Source organism: Lepidochelys kempii, chromosome 15, assembly GCF_965140265.1.
Source record: "Lepidochelys kempii isolate rLepKem1 chromosome 15, rLepKem1.hap2, whole genome shotgun sequence".
Lineage (NCBI taxonomy): Eukaryota > Metazoa > Chordata > Testudines > Cheloniidae > Lepidochelys > Lepidochelys kempii.
The window spans coordinates 16,617,457-16,643,397 of NC_133270.1; the positions used below are offsets into that span (position 1 = coordinate 16,617,457).

A 25,941-nucleotide genomic window follows, 5' to 3' on the forward strand; every position below is an offset into this window, starting at 1 on the left:
TGTCTAAGTGACTTACCACCTAAGTCTCACTGAAATTCAAAAATCATTAGGCACTTGACAACTCTACCCAGATACCACAAAGGGGAGATTCTAGTCTGTCTGAAGGAGACAGAGTTTGTTCTTTAACTTTAGACTAGCATTGCTTGTTAACCTTCGGGATCACGTCTCTGATGAATATTTCAGCAGAAGTATACATGGAAGTCTATTTTATTTTTAAAATACTTCTGTGTAACACTGAAACCTTTTCTAAAAGCTAATAATTTAGACTTTGTTCAAACCAAAAGCTAAAACTCTTCCAAAAGAGATTCACAAAAGAAAAGTAACAGAGTGCAATTTGCCAGCTATCAAGTGACATCAGACCTAGAGGGCTTAAAGGGAATTTCAATGTACCAATTTCTGACTAGGATTAAGCAAAAGAAAAGGCTAGACTCACTGTCCAGTTTCCAGCACTGAGATTCTGCAAAGCACCTGCTGCAGCTTCCAAAGTGTTGAAGTTCTGGCTTTCAGTGAGGATCGAGAGGTAGAGCCGGACCACCTCTGGCTGGTAGAGCAGTTCAAAGCCTGAAGGGGGAAAAACAGGAGAGGCAACATATGGATCAATATTTGACACGTCTTTATTTCAACACGTATGAGAAACATGTCAGAACACACTACACTGGCAGAGTAAGGATAAGGATTTCAGTTAAACCCAGTTTATTCTATTCCCACCTGCTGAAAGTGGCGCATGCTGGAACTCAGTAGGACATATTAACTCCGCAATTTTGAGAGCCCCTGCACACAAATTCACTCTGCTCATTTTCAGGAAGGAGATCCCACCTCACCACTGAACATTTAGAAGTCTTTGTGTTATTCTGATTCCATATATTTAATCACACTGAGCATGTGTATTCACAGCCGGGTGACACGAGGTTGGGTCTGTTTGCACAAATTCAGACCTGCATTGCTAAGCTGGGTGTGAATTCAATTTGCACTGCTTTGTACACTCAATTTCAGTCACTTTCTAGGCATGATTAATAATGCCCAAAGTCGGAGTGTACAGCATGATCATACCATATACCCCTCTCCCATGCCTGCCTGCTGAAAGGTGGCCATGGAAAGTTGGATTGATGAGAATCATCAACTGGAAAGTGGGAGAGAAATACAACTGAATAATTTTGGTTCAATTATGATATGAAGAGATATACAAGCATTGTATTAAATCTAGAGGCTGTGGTAGATGGAACACTCTTTAAAAGAATATTCCCAGAGTTAGTACATCAGTTTGCTAGGTAAAGCACAGGACTTGAAGATTTGGAATCAGTTAAAAAGATTTGGAATCTATTTCCAGTTCTGCCACAGACTTCCCAAGTGATCTTGGGCAAGTTATTGATAGTAACTTCAGTGTCTTCATTTATACAGTTATTATGATACACGGTGTGTACTACTGTAGCGCCTAGGAGCCCTAATCATGAACCTGCACCCCCCCCCCGGTGCTAGGTGCTGTACAACATGGATGATGTTTATTTACTTTAGAGTGGTTTTGTCATGCTAATTACATGAACTGATGTTTGTATAAGCACCCATTGAAATCTGAGGATCACAGGTGTTTTTTGTCTATGGTAGTATTGTTAAGAGTATGTTTCACTATAGTGACAGGCTTTTATGTCGCACATTCATATTATATTATTGCTTATTTATGAGTCAGGAATAGGCAGTCATGTAGTTTGAGGCTGTTTCTCTTCTCCATCTCCCAAGATCTAGTCGTCAAGTGGGGATGATACATGACATTAATGACAGGAGATTATGCAAGTAACCAGTACAAAGGACTTGCCAACCCAATGCAATGTCAATGGAGAGTGACACTGTACATGGAATATACATCAGAGAAAAAAATCCATGCCCCGAAGTGCTTTGGTAAGCATGGGGATGATACAATACACTAAAGAGGGGGTCTACTGGAGTAAACATGGAAAGGAAGATGTTCTGTGTAAAGCTTTCCAACTACACGGACTAGGTTGCTTTTCAAGAGTTCACCACAAGGGCAGGTTGGGACACATTCATGGTGTTATGAACAACATGAGAGGTAGCACAACGGTGCAGAACAGACAAAGGGACAATTAAGTCCTGGCATAAACATGCTGAATCTATTTAGATTCATACAAATGCTAGAAAGGGCACTGTTTCCATGTAACAAATATAGCACCAGCACAATTCTCCACCAGCAAGCCAGGAAATAATCCCCCACCCTTAAATTTTACCTCCTCTCCCCACCCCTACTCCACAAAAGTGCCAGGGAAAAAAGAATGAGATTTGGACTATTGCAGACCAAGCAGATTCCAAAGCCAGTGGGACCCAAATGGTTGACAGGGAAGGGTGAAGTGTGTTCCTTTTGTACCTCCACTATGTTCTTTACCGGTTGTTTAGTTTTTTCATTTGCTTCTAGTGAATCTACTCAAGTTAACAGCTGATCAGATTGAATGTGTATCCCAATCAGCAATGAGGAGCTAAATTTCAACATTTTTGTTTTTTTATTTCCTTCAGTGGCAGCCCGAGAAGCCGCCTTTGCTCCATACTGATAGCAAGGTCTAGACATTAGGCTCCATGCTTTAATAAAAAGCTTGGATGTGCTTTTATTTTTTATTTTACATTTTTGAGCATTTCACTTGCACCCCAGGCTGCTCTGACATTGTTTTAAACCACTGAAGGATTCACCTGTTCTTTGTCTGAAACTAGGTTTGAAGCAACCAGTGACCATTATTTGTTCCATGGACAAGTGTGTACCTGCCCGGGGGGCAAGCCCTGATTCCAGCATCATTCTTGTCTCAAATAAGTCCCTTGCTTCCTGGTCCCAAGTTCTCCCATTTCTGCGATATCATTCCCTTTTTTATTGGAGGCTAAGCAAAAAATAGCTATTTAAAATATTAGGCATTTTGGAGTTCTCTTTCAACTGTTCCCCTAGTCACTAATAGCTTTTTGTATTTTCCCCTAGTATCTCTCTCGGTGTATTTATAGAACTCTTTCTTCTCTCCTTTGACTGCCCTAGACAGGAATATTTCTTTTTAGCTTCCCTTATTTTATTCTTGCATGCCTTATATCTATTTCCTCCAATCACTACAATTACCCACTTCCCAAAGACGATCATCCTTTTTCATATTCCAGGTCTTTTACTACCTTCTTTTCAACCACTTTTTTTTTAAAAAAAATCTTCCTCGTATTTTTAAATTCTATTGGTCTTGTTGGTCTTTCATCTCTTATACTGCATAAATTCTTACCTCTTTTTTCTCTCTATACATTATACTTCGTACCACAGCTGATTTTACACTGCTCACTAAATGTCACTTCAATCCTTTCAGAGAGGTAATGTCCTAATAGGATGCAGTATCACTGAATGGCTAGAGCAGGAGGCTGGGAAAGCCAGGATTTGTCAAGAATAGAACCACTAACACTGAATGACTAACCTTATGCAAGTCACTCAACCATTCTGTGCCTTTGTTTCCCCAATTATAAAAGAGGAAAACACTCAGCTCATGGGAGTGTTGTGAGGTTAACTAACTGGTGTGTGGATACAATCTGCTATAGCAGGGAAAAGAACTTCATTGCTATTGTGACTTTCTAGAATTCATTTGCACCACAAATTCACTAAATTTGTGACCACTCCACCCCCAATTCCCCACTGCCCTCGTGCCAGACCTTGTATTGCTGTTTCCACGTTTGAAATAGGGAACTCTCTGACATCAAGTAAAAATATTCTTTGACAATATGTGGATTGTATCCTTTTTTCCATTAGCTAATCTCCGGAATTAAACTCTCTTACTGATCATTTATTGGAATTTTGACACCTTCGATAATCTTTTTATGGAAATTTTAACTTTAAACATACATCAGACAAGCCAGAAGGATAAAGATAGTGTTACAACACACAAAACATTATTGTAAGAGGGATATCAGGTCTGTATAGGAGCTCATAGTGGTCTGTGGTTAAATAGTTGGCAATTCTTCAGTCAGTGTCCACTTAAGAACACTGCTTTAGATGCAGTCATAACTTTGACATTTTTGGAAACACTTCCAGGAGAGGTTCATCTTCCCCTGCTCTCTAGTTACATAGCTTATAATTTATCCTCATCATCAATGCCAGGTTTTGTATCCTTTATCTGAACACAGACACTTTCATCTTCCTCATCTCTTCACATTAGTGATTATTATATTATTGATACATGGTATTATTGATACACGGTAACCACATCACCTCCATTTCCCCCCTCCACATCCTACCTACTGCAGACAGAACCTGCCTTTAGATATTTGCATTCCACTCACGTGTGTCCCACCATGCCTCTGTCATTACTGGTCCTCATGCATGAGAGCCTCCTGTTTTTCCTGCTTGTTTCCCTGTATTTCCAGCATGAGTGTAGGAGCATCCCTCCCCCGCCTTTTTTTTCTGTCTAGTTTTCTGCACTTCCTTTATTAATTACCAGTACATTTCTGCTCGGGGTGCAATGACTTACAGACAATTTGGTGAATGATACCCCCCCCAATTAACCCCCTCCCCTCATATTTTTATTCTCCTGCCCGTTACTGCTTATTCTAAGGCCCTCCCATACCAGCTTGGCTAGCCTTGTAGGATGAGGGGGATTGCTGAAACAGGACTAGTATGAGTGCCCTTCGTGAGTTGATGCACATTAGCAAAGATGAGAGCCTTGTATTGCTAATGCCACCACTCTGCCTGAAGGATTTTCCTCAACCTCACTCTTTTCTTAAACATTATTTTCACTTGAAAAAAACTTTTCTATTTTCTCCAGTTTTTGTCCCTCAGAAGCCAGTTCTGCTACTCAGAGGATAGATTTTGTCTGAATTATTGTAATTTCCTTCCAGTGCTGTGTGGAGGCCTCACACATTTTTTCCCCTGAAGTATTTTTGCAGAGTCCCGAGAAGCACAGCTGGTCTCACCTCCATTAAGCACCTGCTTCTCTTCTAAACCGATTTCCTGAATTTCAAGATTATCTTAATTATTTTTCCAGGTACTTGTGTAATATATGGATAATTGCCTATATCCATTTTAAAAATGGAGCTAAAAAAGAAGAGGATCATTAAAGCTGGTAATGAGTCAACAAGAAAAAAATGTCAATTGCTTTTCTTTTGCTTCTTTAAAAGGTCATTTGAATTATGGCCCCAATTCAGCAAGCGCTGAAGCATATATTTAAATCCCACTGAAGTAAACAGATTTATGCATGTGCTTAAGAGCTGTGTTGAACCAGAACTTAGATAGCTTTTTCCTGGAAAAGCATGAGTTAAATTTATCTATACCCTTTTCATTGCCAAAAACAAGGTACAGAAGTCAGTTAACTGGCTGTTGGTTTTTTTTTTTTTTTTGGCGTTTTAAGGAGGTAGGAGAAACGTCAGGTGACATGGCCATTGTGGTCCTCAAGCATTCATACCGAGTATAGAGGCCCCCAGGCAGTTACTGGGATTGTATGGAAACAGCTACTAAGGAATTATATTCCTTTCCCTCCTTAAAACATTTCTATTCTCCAGGCTTGTGTCCCCCTTTTCAGGGGAGTCTGAGGTTCTCTTGTGCCAGCCCCTCTTTACAATTGTTGCAGTCCCGTCTTCCTAACTGAGGGGGACCAGATGAGCTTCTCTTCTGTCCGTTAATATTGTTCCTTAGTTGGCAGAGGAGTCTATTTTATGTGGATCTAGCACGCTCAAGGTGCCAGGCTGACAGTTCTCTCCTTATCCACAGAAGAGTAGCAGACCAGGCAGAAATAATGCAAGCTTCCCAACACTATCTCACCAATGTGCCTCAACCCTGTCTTGGAGGGGTCACCTTGAGGGACAAGAGGGCATTCAGTCTCCATGGCCCTCTCAATCCTCAGTCTCTTTGCTAAGACTGCCAACAACAGTAGTAATTCCTGTGATGTGGACGGAGACTACAAAGTGCATTTCACCACCATGCATGGTCCCCGAACAGCCATCAGTTCGGAATGAATGTTTGGTCACAATGCGAACCCCAAGGGGGAAGGTGCTATAATCCAACTACCAACTTCTGAACAATCCAGTCCCCTCTTTATAGGGTCACTGTTGACCACCTCAAAGCATCTTTTTCCACACATGGTAGTGGAAGGTATAACTTCCAGCACTTCTATCTCATCACAACAGATGAACCGGAGGGGGGTGGGGGGGAAAAATCACATCCTGGTCTTGTGCATAGAACTGTTGCTGAGTCACAGATCAGTTCCTCCATGAAACCTATCTATGCCTATGTGCATATTGCACCCATATCAAACAACATTCTGGCAATAGTGGAAATGACTGTAGTAGGTACATTACCCTGGCATGTTCGTATAATCCCAAACCAAGGTGATTATTCTCAGAGCAAGACTGCCATACTCTCCCTCATCCATTCAGCAGTTTAGTTGTCCCTATAGGCATGGGAAATGATGCACATATGTGCTGTGCTGAGAGGACAGACTGCACCCCTAAGAATGGTTATTGGAGCAGAAAAGAAGCATTGCTGGTTTATTTTCTATCATTGCATAAACTCCAACTCACAGTTTCAAAGAAGAGGAGCACACTCCATACAAAGATGGTGTATGGGACCCTGGCAAAGCCATATAGTGAGTCCATCAATCTTTGAAGAACACCTAACTGTAGCTTGATGGTTATCCATTTCTGAGGTGTCTACGTCAGCCAATTCGAACAGTGTTTTTGCAATAGCTACCACCAGATGGTGCAAGAGGAATCCCAAACTGGAACTGCTGTTCCTCTGCAAGGTCACAGAAAAGTACACTTTGTAGAGAAAGCGAATGGTTCCCTAAGCAACTAGGCAAATGAGCCAAAAGGAAACAATCATGTCAGTAATGGAAACCAACATTCTTGCAGAATAAAAAAAAAAGAGAAACTCAGCAAATCTTGGACTTCTGCCCTATTTCAGCAATGGGCTGGTAACTTCATTACAAACCATGTAATCCACTGTTTTTGAATTAAACAGTTGTAAAACCAGAGTTCATGGTCATTTTCAATAGAACCCGGGGCACTTTCAAAAGACATAAGCAGCAAACATTCCAGTAGTTCAACAAGATACTTTGTTCTACACTACATCATTTGAGAAAAATCTCCTTGAAGAATATATATTTTTAAAAAGGACTGAAAACATGATTAGCGTTTTTATAAAATTCACATCAGTGCCATTCAATTTGTATTCTGTGCTTCAGTACATGGTGCACAAAGCAACCTGAATATCAAGATAAATTTGCAAGCTTCTTTGAATGGAAGCAGTTTAAGGTAGCACAAATGCAGTCAGATCTAACAGCTAAGTGCTTAGAATGATAGATGGAAAATGCAGCTCACTGTAGATCAATGTAGAATACAGAATGTCAAGCTGGAGAGGGATGGGAGAAGAGATACCTTTTGGATAGAAAAATGCTGCAGCATATGAAGGAGAGATGAGAAAACTAAAGTCTTGAATAATCCATACAGCCTTCACTTCAAGGTGCAATAGATATCAGGATAGGTGGTATTCTTACAATAGAAGGTACTGGTTAGATCTGATCAACAGCACTATATCCAGTACAGATTGTGATCCCAGAAGAAAAGGACAGAATAGTCTTTGAAGAATGCAGAAAGGAGCTACCAAAAAATGTGATACAGGAGATTCAAATCGTAAGGGAAAATCAAGAAGGGACTTTTCTACATAGAAAACAAAGACCAGAGTGTATGACTTTACTGAACATTTTAGTAAGTTACATACAACACTTCTAACACTAAGCAAGCTCTTGTACAGTTTACCCCCTATAGCCACACTGGAAAGAGATACTGGCATGAAAGCCATAGACACACAAAGGATGCTATTGGAATGTATGGAATAAGATATCAGAGAGACCCAAGAAAATGAAAAGCGCAAGTACAAGAGAATGAGTCAGTCTGAATATAAAGCAGACTGAGAGGCATCCAGAACTAGACGGGGATATGGAGGGGAGGGGTGGGGAGAAGACTCTTGTAGCAGAAAAAGACTGCACAGGACAAGGCACTCAGTTTTGGTTTTAGTCACATAAAATATAGAGTGTATACATTATTTAGATAAGAGATGTGGCAATGAAACTCAACATTTTCCATGAGGCAAAGTCTTTAAGCTAATACTGCTCTCCCTTTCCAAGTAACCTGCTGTCATAAACATACAGCTAAGGGTAGCATAAAATCCCTCCTTTAGCTGTAATGGGTTAAGAAGCTCAAATAACCTGGTTGGCACCTGACCAAAAGGACCAATAAGGGAAGAAGATCCTTTCAAATCTGTGGGGGGAGGTTTTGTTTGTTTGTGTTCTCTCTGGGACAGAGACCAGGGCAGGAAAAACATCTCCTAAAACCCTACCTGAAATAAGCATCTAAGATTACAAATTGTAAGTAATAGCAAGGAAATGCATTAGATTTATCTTTTGTTTTAGCGTGTGAATTTTCCCTATGCTAAGAGGGAGGTTTATTCCTGTTTTTTGTAACTTTGAAGTTTTGCCTAGAGGGGAATCCTCTGTGTTTTAAATCTTATTACCCTGTAAAATTACCTTCCATCCTGATTTTACAGAGGTGCTTCTTTTACTTTTTTCTTTATAATAAAAAGTTCTGCTTTTAAGAACCTGATTGGGTTTTAGTGTCCTGAAAACCCAAGGGTCTGGTCTGTGCTCACCTTGTTTACCTATTTGGTTGGTATGTCATTCCCAAGCTTCCCCAGGAAAGGGGGTGAAGGGGCTTGGGGGGATATTTTGGGGAAACAGGAACTCCAACTGGTCCTTTTCCTGAAACTTTGTCTAACTCACTTGGTGGTGGCAGCAATATTGGACAAGGACAAGAATTTGTGCCTTGGAGAAGTTTTAACCTAAGCTGGTAGAAATAATCTTAGGGGGTCTTTCATGTGGGTCCCCACATCTACATTCCAGAGTTCAGAGTGGGGAGGGAACCCTGACACCTGCAAAGTAACATTAGAAGTGGGTTAGTTCAACAATATTCTGAGTGCCCACTAGTGCTCAGTGCATATTGTGAGGCCTCCTGGCTTCAAAGTGCTTTTAGCAACAACCCTCTCTCTGCCCACTAATCAGGAGAGGGAGGCTTTAGGGGCTCGTAGTCCCATCAGCATATTCAGCAGGAAGAGAGCGGAACTTGAAACTGAGAAAAGTACGGAGGGTCCCCAACACGGTAGTTCAGTAAGGGAGGGTGACGTCCCCCTTAGCGGGGCATGAGGAGAGGGAAATTCCGACCAGTGAGGTTGGTGTGGGGAGGGGTGAGATGCTGAAGGTTCCCTTTACTCTGGTTAGGGGGAGTGTTGCTGAAATACATACATTCAGCATTTGTAAGTCATCTTTTAAAAACGTCCCACCATCACTACAAAACAACTGACCCTGCTTCAGTTCCAAAGTTAGCACTGAGTCTTTTGGCTGGATGACTAAAATGCACAGTTTATGTAAATCACTTTCTTCCCTGAATAGTCCTTGAAGACTCACGTCTGACCTTGGATTCTTTAAGTACAGTACATCAAATGTTAATGCTTTCTTTCTTGCCAAAGTTGTGGATTTTTAATTCTCAGTGGCAGCAAAATTTGTTTCATTTTCAGGGGAAGGGGGAAAGAATGTACTGCCTACAAAACAAACAATTTTAAAGTGTCATTATTTGAAAATGGACTCTCTAAAATAAAAAGACATTCTAGGGTTTCTCTCTTCATTAACTGCACATCAAATATGATCTGTTTGCAAGTAAAGACTTTTTCCTCTAACTGACAAGGCTGCAAACCCACCCTAGAGGTTGAAAGTCAAGCTGGGTTCTTTCTAATCCCTGCATCACCAGCAAAGAGAGAAAGATACTGTAAATGGAACGAACCTAAAAATTCTACTGATGATGCTTCAGCCAGAGTAGAATCCATCTCCTTCTCCCATAGCTATGTTGACCACACATTATGTCACTGTGTGAAACTGTTAGTGTTGCAGAGTCCATATACCTATGGGTAAGCAGCCTAGTGAATCTGAGTTAGCTTAACTTGGACTGTAAGGTGGATAGAAAGTTGGCTAGATTGTCGGGCTCAACGGGTACTGATCAATGGCTCCATGTCTAGTTTGCAGCCAGTATCAAGTGGAGTGCCCCAAGGGTCGGTCCTCAGGCCGGTTTTGTTCAATATCTTCATAAATGATCTGGAGGATGGTGTGGATTGCACCCTCAGCAAGTTTGCAGATGACACTAAACTGGGAGGAGAGGTAGATACGCTGGAGGGTAGGGATAGGATACAGAGGGCCCTAGAAAAATTATAGGATTGGGCCAAAAGAAATCTGATGAGGTTCAACAAGGACAAGTGCAGAGTCCTGCACTTAGGACGGAAGAATCCCATGCACCGCTACAGACTAGGGACCGAATGGCTCGGCAGCAGTTCTGCAGAAAAGGACTAGGGGTTACAGTGGATGAGAAGCTGGATATGAGTCAACAGTGTGCCCTTGTTGCCAAGAAGGCCAATGGCATTTTGGGATGTATATGTAGGGGCATTGCCAGCAGATCAAGGGACGTGATCGTTCCCCTCTATTTGACATTGGTGAGGCCTCATCTGGAGTACTGTGTCCAGTTTTGGGCCCCACACTACAAGAAGGATGTGGAAAAATTGGAAAGAGTCCAGCGGAGGGCAACAAAATTGATTAGGGGACTGGAACACATGACTTATGAGAAGAGGCTGAGGGAACTGGGATTGTTTAGTGTGTAGAAGAGAAGAATGAGGGGGGATTTGATAGCTGCTTTCAACTACCTGAAAGGGGGTTCCAAAGAGGATGGATCTAGACTGTTCTCCGTGGTAGCAGATGACAGAACAAGAAGTAATGGTCTCAAGTTGCAGTAGGGGAGGTTTAGGTTGGATATTAGGAAAAACTTTTTCACTAGGAGGGTGGTGAAACACTGGAATGTGTTACCTAGGGAGGTGGTGGAATCTCCTTCCTTAGATATTTTTAAGGTTAGGCTGGACAAAGCCCTGGCTGGGATGATTTAGTTGGGGATTGGTCCTGCTTTGAGCAGGGAGTTGGACTAGATGACCTCCTGAGGTCCCTTCCAACCCTGATATTCTATGATTCATGCATGAAGAGGCAATTATTCCCCTGCTGTGAAGAGTTTTCTATTTATTTTGAGGATAAAGTCTGATCAGGATGGTGACCTCAATGACTTCAGATCAATGTGTGGGAGTGGGGGCGAGGGGCAGAGAAGAAAGTTACAAATGCAAAATCTTCTGCATTCCAGCCAGTCTCACTCCCAAGTTCTTGGGAGCATCTTTCTGCAACTTTTGATTTGGACCCATGCTTGTCCTGACAGCTGATAAAATCTAGTGATCAAACTGGATCCATTAGTGGTGTGAATTATCAATGCCTCTTTTCAGAAGGGCAAGATGACCTAGAGAGTGGCAATTTGGCCCATGCTCAAGGTTTCTTGACACTGACAATTTTGCCAGTTATCACACCTTTCCCTCTGCCCAATCCTGACCCTTTTCAATCAGGCCCATGATCCTTTCCTAACCCACAGAATCTCCTGACCCTTTTTCAGTCTGGGGCATGGCATGAAGATTAGAATGGTTTTGTTAGCTGATGATCTCCTGTTGGTATACGAAAATCAGATGTCCATGCTGATTATAAAATACATATTTTATTTATAAGCTATCTTTGTTACTATTGACCAAGGATGTTTTTGACATATTTGTGGCCCCTGGCAGGAATAGGAAGAGTCACACTTGAATGGCTCTGTTCTTTTCTCCCTGAAAGGACCCAGATGGTAGTGTCTGGTGATTGCTCATTTGCCCTGAAGGTTCGCGCCTCATGTGCGGTATGCCACACAGCTCTATTTTGTCACCCCTCCTGTTCAGTCAGACCCAGCAATTGCAGCGACTGCAAAAAACAAACCAAGAACATTGCCTGGCCCATCTGCCTTGCTGGAGTTTGGGCCACCTACACAAGCAGAAAACCTGGAAGCTCTGATGGATGTCTGCCCACCACCCTTGAGTACAAACCAAGAACACCTGGGGACTCCATGCTAAATGAAGTCATTAATGCAGCCTTCAAAGAAAGCAACATACCAGCTACCCAGAAAAATGCAGTAATCAGATAATGCTGAAAAAAATCGACACTTCATACAAGTGAACACGGAAACTATCTCCCCCCTTCTTAGAATTCACTTCTTCCCCTGTGGTTTGACGGAACTTAGGTTCAATGACTTTTAGGATACACTGCAAGTCCTATCTATTTTTTCAGGCTCTCCAGGGGTGGATAGGATATGGGGGGAGAAAGGGGTGTGGTGGAGGAGAGCTTGACTGAGGAATTCTTTATTGTTAGTAGTTGATATGGTTTTAAAGTTGTTTCTATCTGTGTCTAGAAATCATGAGAGGATTTTTTCCTAAAACAAATGCGAAAACACTTATTTTCCCTCACAAAACCCATCAGAGGTGACTCAGACTTCACACAGAATTGAGTAGAGAGGTGCCATCACCCTTTCGATCATAACTGCCTTTTGGTAGAAATCAAGTTTGATTCGCTGACCTAGAATTACGTTCTTAAAACGTTTGGCAAGCAATGCATAAACCCAGTCTGCCTAGGCAAAGGAACGTGTGTTTGCTTGCCATCATCAGAGACGAAGAAGGCACATTCACATAAAAGGCGGACAAAGCCATCAACCTCGCGAATGGGGAAGATAGCCTTTTGTGGGGGTCTGAACCTCAAATGATAAGTAATTGAATCAAATGATTGTATACTATATTTCTGTGTTATAAAAATTATCAGGTAAGGTCTTTTATAAAAGCTAATGACATACTAGTGACCAATATAACTGGAAAATATCTATATTAAACACTTTGAGGAATTATGAATACTCATTGATATTATGCTTTATGATCTGTGACCAAACAAAAGGAGAAACAGGTTTTCTCCCAGACAGGTGGGAAGGAAGTGATCCACCATTAAGCAAGGTGTGGCCAAAAACAATGGAAGACTCTTTACATGTGAATCAGCTGGGGAATGGGAAGTCTACAGAAACGGAAGAATAGCATGAGGTCATCCTGAGTCTGGGGACAAAACAGTGTGTTGGGGAAGATATAAAGAGAGAGGAGAAGCCATGTTGGGATACATCACTGAACAGACACAAGGGACTGGACTATTGCAAGCTGAGAAAGATGGTTCTTTCAACCAGAGAGGTTGAAGTCTCTGGGCACTGAACATAGGTGAGAAACCTGCTTAGGCAAAGATCATTCACCCATGAAGACAAAGGGGAACCAGCTACCTTGTACTTCTGTGGAAGGTCTTGACTGACAGAAAGTCAGCCATTGTTGGGAAGAAGAAAGATTAGTTCAAGATAGATTTCTTCGAAAAGCCATAGTGAGTTAAGTCAAGCCTTAGCCACTAGAAAGCATATTTTACATTCATTTGCTTGTAACTATTTTTGTCTTTATTTCTCGTACTTGAGCTCACTTAAAATCTCTCTTTTGTTAATAAACTTGTTTTACTCTTGATCTAAACCAACCCAGTACTGTGTTTGAACTGCAGTGATTGTTAACTCCAGTTAAGGCAACAAACAGCTGTGTTTTCAGCTCTTTAAAGCAGCAATGGACCTTATTACTCCTGTGAATGAGGGCTGGACATTTCAGGGCAGATAGTTTTGGGGAAATTTGGGGCTGGGGTCACGTGGCCAGTAGTAGCAAAGGCAGGTGGAGATCAGGTGGGGCTGCTGTGTTGTAGGTAGGCAGCTGGGGTCAGAGCGCTGTACCAGGGTTGCACAGCACACAGATACTTAGGGAACTGAATGCTTTTCTGCTGGTTGTTGGTGTCTGGGCTGTGAGCCAGAGCAGCAGAGCACTGAAGGCACCCTGGATTACAGAGCAGGCAATGACAACCTCTCACTGGTCTGAATTGCACCCCAAAATGGGACAGGAGGAAAGGAGAGATTGAGAGAGACACACATGGAGGGCATGGGAAAGCAAAGACACATTATGCTGGTGCCTCAACTAAATAGACAATCAAACTCACATGTGCACTCAAGAAGCCCACAACACAAAGTCTGAGTTTTGCCATCATCACAAGAGTGAGCTAGGAGGAGAAGTGCGCATAGAGAGCCCTTCCTCACAGTAGTGCGCCCACATAGGGGTGAGGCAGCATAAACTGGCTTTCAGCCAGGAAAAGGAAAGAGTAGCAGCTAGCAATGTTGGCAGCGCAAGTGACCTGAGATGGGGAGATTACAGAGAGGGGCCACAGCCTCTCTGTGCCCCAGGGCAGTTGTGTTTTGGGGGAAAACTGCTGGCTACACCTGTTGAATGGTTGCTGTAAATGGTGCCACTCCCTGCACTCCACTGGGCCTCCAGAGGCATTCTGGCTTTCAAAAGGCCCATGAGAGGTCAATGGACTCTGGGAGTGCACTGCACCTTGCAGTTCTGGGCCCTTTGCCTTTGTTCACAGATGGTGCTATTTACAATTTGATATTTTGCCCCAGTGTGAAGAAAATAAACGTCACTTGGGAATTCGGAGAAAAGGAATTGTGTGCGGACTGGGACAGAACTATGGGACCTCTGCTGATCACATTTCAAACACTCACTGGTTCACCAGGGACTTTCTATTCCTGTTTAAAAAGCACGTACACCCATGACATGGTACTTAGATTCCACAGTGATGGGCGCTGTCTAAGAGCCTCAACAGATGCAGTTAGGCAGACAATATTTCAGCTAGGGCTGGCACCTCTCAGGATCTCACCCTGACAGGATGGTTCTTTGAGTTTTATCTTCAGTGCCTGGGGAAAGGCAACTTAGAAAACAAAAACAGATCTTTCAAAATCTACACATCACCCCATGCTTGGCAGCTAACTTTATGGTTTGAAAAACTTCTTTCTAGGTTACTCATGCTTCAGGGAGTTCACTTTGACTCTTTCATTTCAAAACATAAATATTAATTCACTTGCTCCTGATTTCTGGAAGTTTGCACCAGGCAACCAGAGTGAACAGAACTCTGCATCCTTTGGCTTCCAGTGAATCACATCACTACCTCACACGAGTGTTGCAATTACCTATTACACAAATGGAAAATGAAGGACAGCCTGATATGCAAATGTGGAGAAGATATACAAACCATGGCACACCTAATCCTAATCTAAAATCATTCTCTAGAGGGAAAGCCTTACTTCTTTCCATGTCACTGAAAGCCACTAAGTGGATGACAGATTTGGATGTCGACCTTCCGTGATGCCATACCAAAGAAGGAGAAGGGATCACATTCTGCCCTTCATTATCACACACTGGAGTAATTCAGAGTCACAGTGGAGTCACTTCAGACTCACAATGGATACCAGTGAGGGAAGTGTTCTGATGCAAGCTGGAGGAAATGGCTATGCTGAGGACCCTTCAAAAGATAATACAGAACTTCTGTGGAAAAGGTAGTCCTGTTTTGTGTTGGCAAAAAGCATGCAACCTGAATCTTAGCCTATAGTAACTCTAGGCCACTGTTGCTTCCTCATTAGGGCTAGTATTTGGTCTGTTACAGGCAGAGTGCTGTGGACTTACACTGGGAAAAGTTTTATAATGACAAAAAACACCAGTAAGCATTTTGGTATTAATGGGTACAAGTACTATGAAAAGACCCATCTACATAATAGTATTCAAAAGTACTTAATAATTAGATGCATTTATGGGAAGCTCCTAACTTGCTCGATGTTTAGTAAGCTACTGTATGCAGATCCAAATACATCCTCCAATCCTGTTCACTGTTTGAAACTGCCAATTAGATCCCACTTCAACTTCTGAAGTCAAAAGTAAGTTTCAGTACTTCTCTGCATTTCATGAAAGATGTCACACATCCCCAAAGGAAGGTCTGTGCTTCTAAACCCCTCTCTATTTACATCCACTCTACTGCTGTCAGACAATGGAAACATCTCCTTATAACCGGAACAAAATATCTTTTCAGCATCAAGTTGCTTCCAAGTCAGTGTGGAGGCAGAGTGAATACAAAACCACCTTTAAGTTCTCTGTAGAGAGTGGGCATTTCAGGTCTATCCTCAAAGTATCCTGATCAAAGAGCAACATCTGCGAAAAACATAAGGTTTATAGGAGAAAGGAAGTTTAAGTGCTTTAAGCAGTTATGAGTGCAGGTGACTATAAAAATAAAGTTACCAGTTTGATATTACAATTTTCACTTTCCTGGTGACTGGGAAGCAGAGTGGTCTAAAGGATAGAGCACCAGACTGGGACTCAGGAGACTTTGGTTCTGCCAATGACCTGCTGTGTGACCTTGGGCAGGTCACTGCATGTCTCTGCCTCAGTTTCTCCCTGCTACCCGTTGTATGTCTTTATTTAGACAACGCTCTTTGGGGGAAGGGACTGCCTCAATGGGGCCCAGGACACAAGTAGAACCTATAAACACTACTGTAATACAAATACAAACTCAGAAGGACACCTCTGAACCCCTTGCCCAAGTACCTTGATTACTGTAACTTTGTCCTCTCCAATATCCCTGCTTTTTACCTCTGCTCACACTCCACTCTACACACAACCAACCCTGCTAAAATTATCATCAGCCCCTACACTGGCTCCAACCATATCCTCATTCAATCTTCTCACCAGCTTCTGTCTCTGGCTGTGTCAAATTCAAAATGCTTTATCAAAACCAACTTCACATTACCCTTGCCTACTTATCTCACCTTCCTCCTTCTCCCGCCCCTCCTCCCCCTTCTCTCCCATAAAGGAGAGAGACCTCCTCTCACTCCCTTCAGGCCCAAGTTCCTTCCAAGTAGAGGGTTGATCCCAAAGCTACAAGTGTTGCCACAAATGTTACCAACAATTTTTTTTTTAAATGGAAAGGCTAATGCTAAATGTGACAACAGAAACCAACATACTTGCTGTTTGACTGACTCGCTTAAATGCTCAATAATCATAAGCAAAATAGACACGAACAACTTCGTCCATGAACATATAGATCCCTTGGAAACAGTTCTAGATCACTGTTAAATTTAATTTGGATAGAGCTGTGGGAAGAGAGAATATAATCAGAGAGAGGTAGCTAAGGCCCCAGTCCTGCAAACACACGTGTGCAAATGGGTTTATTCACGGTAATGAAGCTAAGCAGGATCGGGGCCCAGATTGGTAGCTATGGATGAGATTCTTTGGTCAGATATATGGAGGAAGCACACAGACAGTCTTCCAGATACAGAACATGGAAATGTTTCAGAGCACCCCAAATCACAATCTGTCCTCAATAACGTCATGATTCAGATTCACAAGCCTTCAAGAAAGTCATGCTGAGAGATCCCAGAGCATAGAAGCAACAGAGGCTATCTGAAAGGAACACAGCAAAGAAAGCATGCACGTGGGCATGTATACACTGCAGTGAGTCTCAAAGCCCAGGTCAATTGACTAGGCTTGTAGGGCTTGGGCTGTGGGCTAATACTACACATTCCTACTTGGGCTGGGGCCCCATTCACATCAGGTTTCAGGGTTCGAGCTCCAGCGTGAACATCTACACTGTTCCTTTTAGTCCATCAGCCTGAGCCCCTTGAACCTGAGTCAGTCGATTCGGGCTCTGAGACGCACTGCTGGGAGTTTTTCTTGGCAGTGCCAACATACCCACACAGAGCAGCATTTGGGGTTCTGAGAGCTGCTCAAACCACTGCACTTCCCCACAATTAAAAAAAGACGGCAAGAACCCCTTCTTTGGGAAAGCCATATTGTTAGGGACAGGATTTTTATTTAGTTCATTTTTTAAAAAAAAATCTGATAAAATTATGCAATTATATAGTGACTTTTGGATGAAAAGAGGTTAGTTTTTAAAATGACATTTTATAGATTTTAGGTAAAAGTAGATAATTCTACGTAAAAGCTATTCATATCTGTATGGAGCTTGAAAAACAAACAGTGTCGTGAACTCTGCAATAAGCATCATCAGATGTATATTCAATGCATGCATTTTCCATCCCATTAGCATCTACATCAATTTTTAAACATTTACAAACACACAGCTGGGAGGCTCTGACTGGGCTGGCCTCTCTGGCTAGCTGGTTAACAGTTGGATTTAGAAATTGGAAGCATTGACTTTCAGGTAGGTCAGGGACACCATCTCGTCAGTGCACAGTCTAGGGAGGGTCGTGTCTGGCCATGTGTGAAAATGCTTTAAAATTTCTCACCACTAGATTCCGTTTCAGTTTTGTTTTCAGTGGGTGGGTGGGTAAAACTCAGAAGGGAAGCTGGTTGTTGCATTAAACCCTAAACACACAGTCCCTACTAAGGAAAGCCTTACAGGGTTGTACAAATCTGGGAGTCGTATGTGCCCTCCTGAGCATATTAAATGTTATAACCTACCCATAACTCAAAGGAAAATGTTCTCCTCTTGGAGTAGACTTCATTTAATGGAATAAGTGGGATTAGGTCTCATGCTCTTAACATTCATATGTTGTTCTTTTCTTGAGAAGTCCCAGCACACACGATGTATCCAGCACCATAGTCATCTTTGTCACTGATCTCGGCTCCTAAGCCCATTGGCTGCCTTTTCATGCTTACGGATAGTGCAGCCACATTTTACACTCTCCGTATTTGGGATACATAGGGTACCACCAAGAAGGAACAGGAACCCCATATTTTCAGGGGAAGTCAAAAGCCTCCATTGCTAAGTGTTTAAAAGTCATTTGGGAAACTAGCTAAAGCATAACCCCTTCTCCAGATCTTTTCATGTTCCTGACCTTGCACGTTTGTTACAAGAGTCTTAGCAGAAGCTTTTCTCTCATCATTTTTTAAGCTCTCAGCAGGACATGATGTAATTATGTGCTTGATCATGATCACAGCTTTGATGATTGCGATTTCAAAGGTCTCAAAGCAGAACTCATTAAATATTCTTTCTGGTATTGCATCTGAATGCAGTGTCAACATGAAAAAAATGACAGTGTCTGGAATGGGGAAGGTCATCTACATGTCTTGTCAGCATGCTCTAGAGTGCTGGTCTGGGAATCAGGACACCCAGGGTCTAATCTCAGCTGTGCTACTGACTTGCTGTATGACATTGGGCAAATCATCTCACCTTTCTATGCCTCTGTTTCTCCTGCCACCCTATGTCCACCTCATCTATTTAGACTGCAAGCAGTTCAGGGCAAGGACTGTCATGAAATGTCAGACTCTTCCACCCAATGTCACCCAGGAGTAAAAGTTTGAGAATTTGAACTTTCCCTAAACCTTTCCTTGCAAAGGCAACAGCAAATTCTCCGAACTTCTTTTAGAACGTCTGACACCCATTAAAAACATCAGCAATGCTTTTGTGACAAGCTCCGCCCCCCTCCCATGCCACTATTTGCCCATCAGAAAGTACATTACGCTCCATGCTAGCCCTGAGGGCTTCTTTTCAAACCAACCGGCGGGGGGGGGGGGCGGGGGGAGAGGATTGAGGGAATTGGATGGATGTCAGAGAGCCATGGTTACAGAATATTTCATGCAAGTAAAAGTATATTCTTTCACCTGTGTGTTCAGTGGGGTCAATAATTCAAAAATGCCATTTTAGAAACCCACACACTTTCTTAGTGCCAGACTGGGCTATTAACAACGCTGGGATTGCTGCAGAGCTGCACTGCCCATGAAGGGGCCTTAGGAGGCGCTGTGCCTCCTGGAGAGTTCCTTGGCATGGATGGAGAGCGTGTCTAATGTGCACCCTTCTGCAGCTGGCCAGCTGTTTGATGTGGAGGGAGGGCAAAGCTAGGGCCTCACCTCCTGCCCACCACTTTTGGTGCAATTTGTGCCCACAGGGGGCATATTAGCAGGATGCAGCCACGGTGCCCTGGAGACCACAAAGATGGCAATTGTGGCTAACCCTGGCACAGGGGGAGGATGCTCATTGCATCTTCCTCATCCTGGGCAAGGATGAGACACAGTTTAGCCTAAATGAACATGGGAATTTCAAATATTGCCAGTGTCTCCTGTGAGCAAGACTCGGGGCATTCAGCGACACACTAATGGCCCAGGAGGCTGAAGTAAAAATGGTTTGTCTCCCTCTGAGCAGCAATCATTGTTCATGCTGATCATCTGAAACTAAGTCGGTTAGTGATCATCTTCTCCCTGGCTCCAAAGCAAACAATAGCTGGACTGATACTAGATTCCAAACTATGCGGAGGTGAGGTTGGTTTTTAAGTTGACAGGCAGTTTTGAATGGCTGTTTTATTACATAAAATTTCTGTCTCTCAAAAGTTCAAGGTCATTTTTCTTTAATGCACAGTTAGACATCGGTATATGGTACAATAAGTCATATCATTCCCCTGCGAGGATGGAGCAGGGGAGGAGGTGGGAGGGAAGCTTTTAAGCCTGACTAGAGCACTCAAAAGTTTTACAACTGAATTTGGTTTTATAGAGCACATTTCACACTTAAAGTATCTTACAGCGCTTTACAAAGAAACGAGTCACATAACAGGACTGCAGTGGCTGTGTAGGCAAATGCACTAGCTATTATTAATACAGAGAAAATAGAAGTTTTATATTTTGATCCTGTTACTTACCCTTCTGCAAACAAGTCAATGCATCTTAGTTTCAATAGTTTCATTCCTTGTGCATCACTGATTCTTGAGGTACAAAGGTTATTTTAGACTACAAGTTATCTTTTACTTCTTTGGTTAAAATTCACTTTTAACACTTGAAAAACTGTTCTTGTTGAACTGATAAACTGCTAAGACCTTGCTGTACATATTGCTTCCCTCTTTGTTGGGTTATAGCAAAGACCTCTTTGCTGGCCTCCTGTGGTCTGTTCTCTCCTTTTGTAGTAAGCTCAGAACCATGAAGCTATTTTATTTGGCATTGTTTTTGGTTTTGTCCAAGATTTCAAACATGTTCCTGAAAAGCAATTTAAAATGGTACTGTGAGGGTTCCAGATTTTACTGTACTATGATGGCTCCAGATGAAATGTGCTCACATCACAGTGAAAAGAAGTTATAAACTCCCTTGAAAGTCAAGCTGAGATCTGATAGTCAGCAGAGAGTTTTGCACGTTATGACTTAGTAATAAAAATTCTGTGGCCTGAATTCTGCCCTAAATTAATCTGACAATTTGGACATGCAGTTGGAACTTAGTTAAAGAATTCAGCTCCTTCCCCTGGCTCTGTAGGGCTAATTGAAGTGAAAGGCAATAAAAACATATTTTTGCTGCTGACATAAGCAGTTATAGCTGTCCATACCACAGAGAGCAGATCTGGTCTCCTCCTTAGTCATTTGCCAGTTCTAACTCTAACTTTGCCATTGTCATCCCTTTCCTCCTTGGGAAATCCACACTGTGGGTTTCATGGCCCCAGTTTCAGACGTAGCTGGAAACATACTCCCAAACTAAGGCTCCACTGCAGCTGGAGGGGGGCACTGTGACTGGCAGCGCATGCAGACATACCCAAGCTAGCTAAGTGCTCTTGCTAGCTCATTAAAAACAGAAGGAAGGCCACAATAGCATCCTGACTTCTATTTTTAGCAAGATAGCTAGATTATAGCTAATGCGAATGTCTACATGAGCTGCCGGTGCCCCAGCTGCAGTGGCTCAGTACCTTCAGCGGCTGTGTTGAGAAGAGAACCGAAGTATCCTGACTCCTCCCATCCATGGCCTATCCACTGACTAGACCAAACTCCCTTTCTGTACAATGCAGCATTTTGCTCGGTGTACAGCCATACTTCAACATGTTCCATAGCCCATGAAGTATGATCAGGAGGGTAGGGGTGTCCTATACTCTCCAGAGAAATGTCCCAGGATAACATTTTTTTAAAAGGACTGAAGAGATTTAGGAGCCTCAGTCCCACTTTCAAAAGTGCCTGAGTAACTTAGACCTTTTAAAAACATTATCCAGGATGTTCTATTCCCATCTGGACAGCCAGGGGACTCGGTTTACCATCTTATGCAGAGTTCTAACAGTTTCTTTTGCTTGTATGCATAGCATTTCTGATAATCTGGCAGGACATCCAAGGCAGCAGTCATTCTGCCTCAGCTGTTCTGAAGCTTTCTGCCAGTCTCCGAGTTTGACAAGTGCCTCCGTCAGCTGAATGTTGCTGCAGTATTGTTGGTGGACAGTAGGAGACACTCCTAATTTTGTGCAACAAGGTTTTTGTAATGGACTTCAACAAGTCAATTTCATCTCCACACATTGGCAGCAGCGGCTTGGTGCATATTCCTTGCTCTGTGATAATGTTGGCTAGGCAACCAGACGACTTCTTGATATTCACCCTTCTTAGAAGCATCAACTCCATTGTTTTGCATTGTTTTTTAATTACACTTATGCTAAATGGAATAGTCTTCTCTACATCTTCTGTTGTTGCTGCTTAATTGAAACTGAAGAAATGGCACGGCAGGAATCCTACTTAATCCAACAGTTTTGGATGGATGGGCAGAGTTTTTCACCACTGTGACTAAGTCCCAAGACTGAGACAGCTGCAGTGATGCAGAAAATGCACCTCTCCCTCCAAGTCCTCTGTTTTCATTCCCGGCAGGCTTGCTTGGCACATTCTCATTTTATAAACAATTCTATAAGAGCATCTGCATAATGAGCTGGACTCTGTAATAACAGTCATTGTATTTTAGAGTAACTATTATAATTGCTTGTAGAATAGAAGTGGTAAATGAGACATGCAAAAACACACACACAAACCAAGGAAGAGGAAAAAAATATTAACCCTTCTCAGCCAAAAGCAGGCAGCGATGCATAACACAGGGTAGTTTGGGAGAAGAGGAGAAGACAGAAGAAACAGTAGTAGCAACCTGAAGCTGTCACTTTCCAGTGGTATCTATTTTATCTTCAGAAATTGTAGCCACGTATTTCAATCCCAAGTGAAAAGGAAATGCAAATACACATTAGTGGTTCAAGTTTTAAAATACTGTCACTTGTGTCATAACTGCAAGGCAACATATGTTGCCATAACTAAATTAAATACATTACCTGGGCAGTCAATCTGCTAAAGTTCTAATTTTATTTAAAGATTTACACACACAGTAGAGCATCATAAATGACACTACGTATCTGTGATGGGGTGCCTGCCCCACACGGTGCTCTAAGGGGTTAACAGAACCCTTGGGAGGCTGTGCAGGAGGCAGCCAATCAGAGAAGGGCTGAACGGAGCAGCCAATCAGGGTCAAGCAGGCCCATATAAAAAGGGAGCTGCAGGGCAGAGGAGTTCAGTTCTCTGCTGGGAGCCCAGAGAGGAAGGACGGTCTCTGGAGGGTTGAGAGAGCTGTCAGCGCCCTGGACAGAGCAGTCCTGTTAGCAGGGACTGGGGGAGCGAGTGACAGCTCCTGGCTGGCTGCTGGGGTTTGCAGGCTGAGACCCTGAGGCAAGGACAAAAAGGATGCTGGGGCCACGAGGAAGTGGTCAGACAATTCACTGCAGTAGCCACTAAGGGAAGTGGCTGAACAGCAGCCTGCAGGTCCCTGGAAGGGGGAAGCACAGAGTGTGGCATGACTAGAGGGCTGTCTGGATAAAGAGGACACCACGATCCTTGGAGAGACGTGGGTCCTAGAGCAGGAGTGATGGTGGCAAGGCACCACCCAAAGAGGGCACACTAATGTACAGAGCTAATCACCAGGACAACCAGCAGGAGGCGCCAGAGTGGTGAGTGAGCCCCGTTACGCTATCCATAAAAAATAGAGGGGGGGAAAAACCATTGAAAGCCTGAACAGTAAAAATACTAAGCACTTTATAACATTTTACGTTTTCAAAACACTGCATGTACCGTAAATTACTCAATCCAGCCTCGCCACACCTCTGCCTGGTAAACAAGCATTATCCAGGACTGACCGAAACTGGGTCTATATTGAGCTTTCCATTAACATTTCCCATCATTACAGAACCAGCAGTGCTAGCAATGGTGAGAGTTCTACTATGGATAAAGCACTGGCAGCTGTTGCTGTTTTTACTATCATGTCATCTACTTACCTGACAAGGTTGGACACCACCAGCAGCCAGTCTACTGCAATGGCGCAAAATGTTTAAAATATGCTTAATACGGACACAGCCTCTGAGGTCAACAGACATGCCCAAGGCCATTCAGCAAGTCAGTAGCAGAGCTGGCATCAGAACTCAAGAGTTTCTTTGCTGAACACTCTATATCGTACTTCCTCCCTTATGGCTACCATAATTACTCCATGCGGCAGTGGAGCACCTGCTGTTTTGTTACTCATAGGCTGTTTTATTCTATGTGTTTATCTGTCCCAGGCTAGTTTAAGATGTTCTAAGCACATGCATTATAAATTTCATTTTCCATGAATGTATAAAGTTGGCCGCAAATTCAACAATGTTAGAAATGTTAGAAAAAGGAAATGTTAGACACACAACAATGTTAGAAAAAGGAAATTTACCCCTGGGGATCCTTGCTTTTCTAAAGTACTGCTAGTTAGTATACTAGAGCTATATTCTTGGGTGTCAGCCTCAGGCATGAGAGATTGGGGAACTGACTTGTGAAGTAAAATAAGTTATTATATGGTCCCCACAGAGCCATAGAATCTGAAGAGGCCGGGGGAATATCTAGTCTCAGACTGCCAGGTTTTTTCCCCACTAAGGAAATGTTAATGTTTAAGAATAAGGGAGAAGAAGGTGGTGAGCGTGGACATGCCTTCACTATCAGTGGTTGTTCTACAGTCCTCATTGGGACTCTGGAGAGGAATCTCAATTGGACAGTACAGGCCCAACTTTGGAAAAACCTTCCTGCGGATGGAAGAGTGCTGCAATTTGCATCCAGCCGCCTTATTTCATGTGTGCATCCGAAGTAGCTTTGCTTAGTATTTCTTTCACAAGGGGTTAAACTCTTATTCCTTAAGAGGCTACAATGTGGGCCAAATTCTAAGGGCATGTCAACATAAGCACTTACTGTACAGCAAGCAGGAGTGTAAATCTACAGGGCTCCAGAGCACCACGGACTTAAGCATCCATGTGGACCCAGCTGAGGTGCACTAAATGTTCCCTACTGTGCAATGACCTACTGCAATTTAAAACAGCAGGACGTCAAAGTGCGCCAGGAACTTATAGGGCACATCAGCAGGGTCCTCACGTACACTTAGTGCATGGCATGCTGTAGATCTACACCCCAGCTTGCTGTGCAATAAGTGCTTATGTAGACACCAAGAGAAGTCCCCAGAATCTCTGTCCCTGAATATCTGTGCCCTAGGTAGGTAATTTTGAAAGATTAACACCATCTATCTGGTAAAATGAAGAACAGAATCTAAATACGTAGCAAGACTTTGAGAGAAGAGGAGGAGTTAGAGGACAAAAGCAAGCAATCCTAGTATCCATTCTCAATGGCCTGCTGGGAGATTTCAGTCAGAACTCTAAGCCCATCACTTTACACAAACACCGCAGGTTTCAAGAAGAAGAAAGAACGCTCACACCTTCTGATCAGAAAAGGAAACAGATGCATTGTTAAAAACGTGGAGGCAGGCACTGTGAAGGACTACTGGAGCTTGGTGAGCTATTCTGCAAGGGACAAAGATACATAAGCCTGAATAAACTGGAATAGACTCATCTGCTATTTGTCTGTTATTAAACGTTTATTGAAGCTGCATTTCTAAAATGCAGCCACACTAGCCACCTGCCCCACCTCCCCCTGGGTTTCTCTGAAGCAGTGTTAATAGGAAGTGTCAGCTGGGTTTTAGTTTTCTCCTAGTTTTCTTCTGGCATCCAACGGCTGCTACACATTTCGTAGAAATCATAGGACTGGAAGGAAGGGACCTTGAGGGGTTATCTGGCCCAGTCTCCTGCACTCATTTCCTTGGATCTATGTATTCCAGGTGCTCTGTACCAGGCCCTCAGCTCCCACTGACTTCATTTGGAGTCACCTCAGCACCTTGCAGGATCGGACCCTAGTCATCATGCTCTCTGTTCAGTGGTTAATAGTTTAAAAACCCTTCAACCTTGTGAAAAAAAACAAATAAACCAAAAAAAACACTTTGCAGATTTGCAGTTTCTGGAGTGGTTAAAGACTGCACTATATTTTGAAATGAGACAGGGGTCAGAC

At 42.9% G+C, this 25,941-nt stretch overlaps 1 protein-coding gene across 16 annotated transcripts in view; it reads right to left on the bottom strand.

The window, feature by feature from the left end:
* The window catches only part of ARVCF (ARVCF delta catenin family member), a 543,783-nt gene that overhangs the window by 29,268 nt on the left and 488,574 nt on the right, over positions 1-25,941 (bottom strand). For all 16 annotated transcript variants that reach the window (XM_073313189.1, XM_073313188.1, XM_073313184.1 and 13 more), the window contains one exon: positions 434-561. In XM_073313189.1, coding sequence (XP_073169290.1) covers positions 434-561 — 128 coding nt within the window. The remainder of the gene's footprint in view (positions 1-433; positions 562-25,941) is intronic.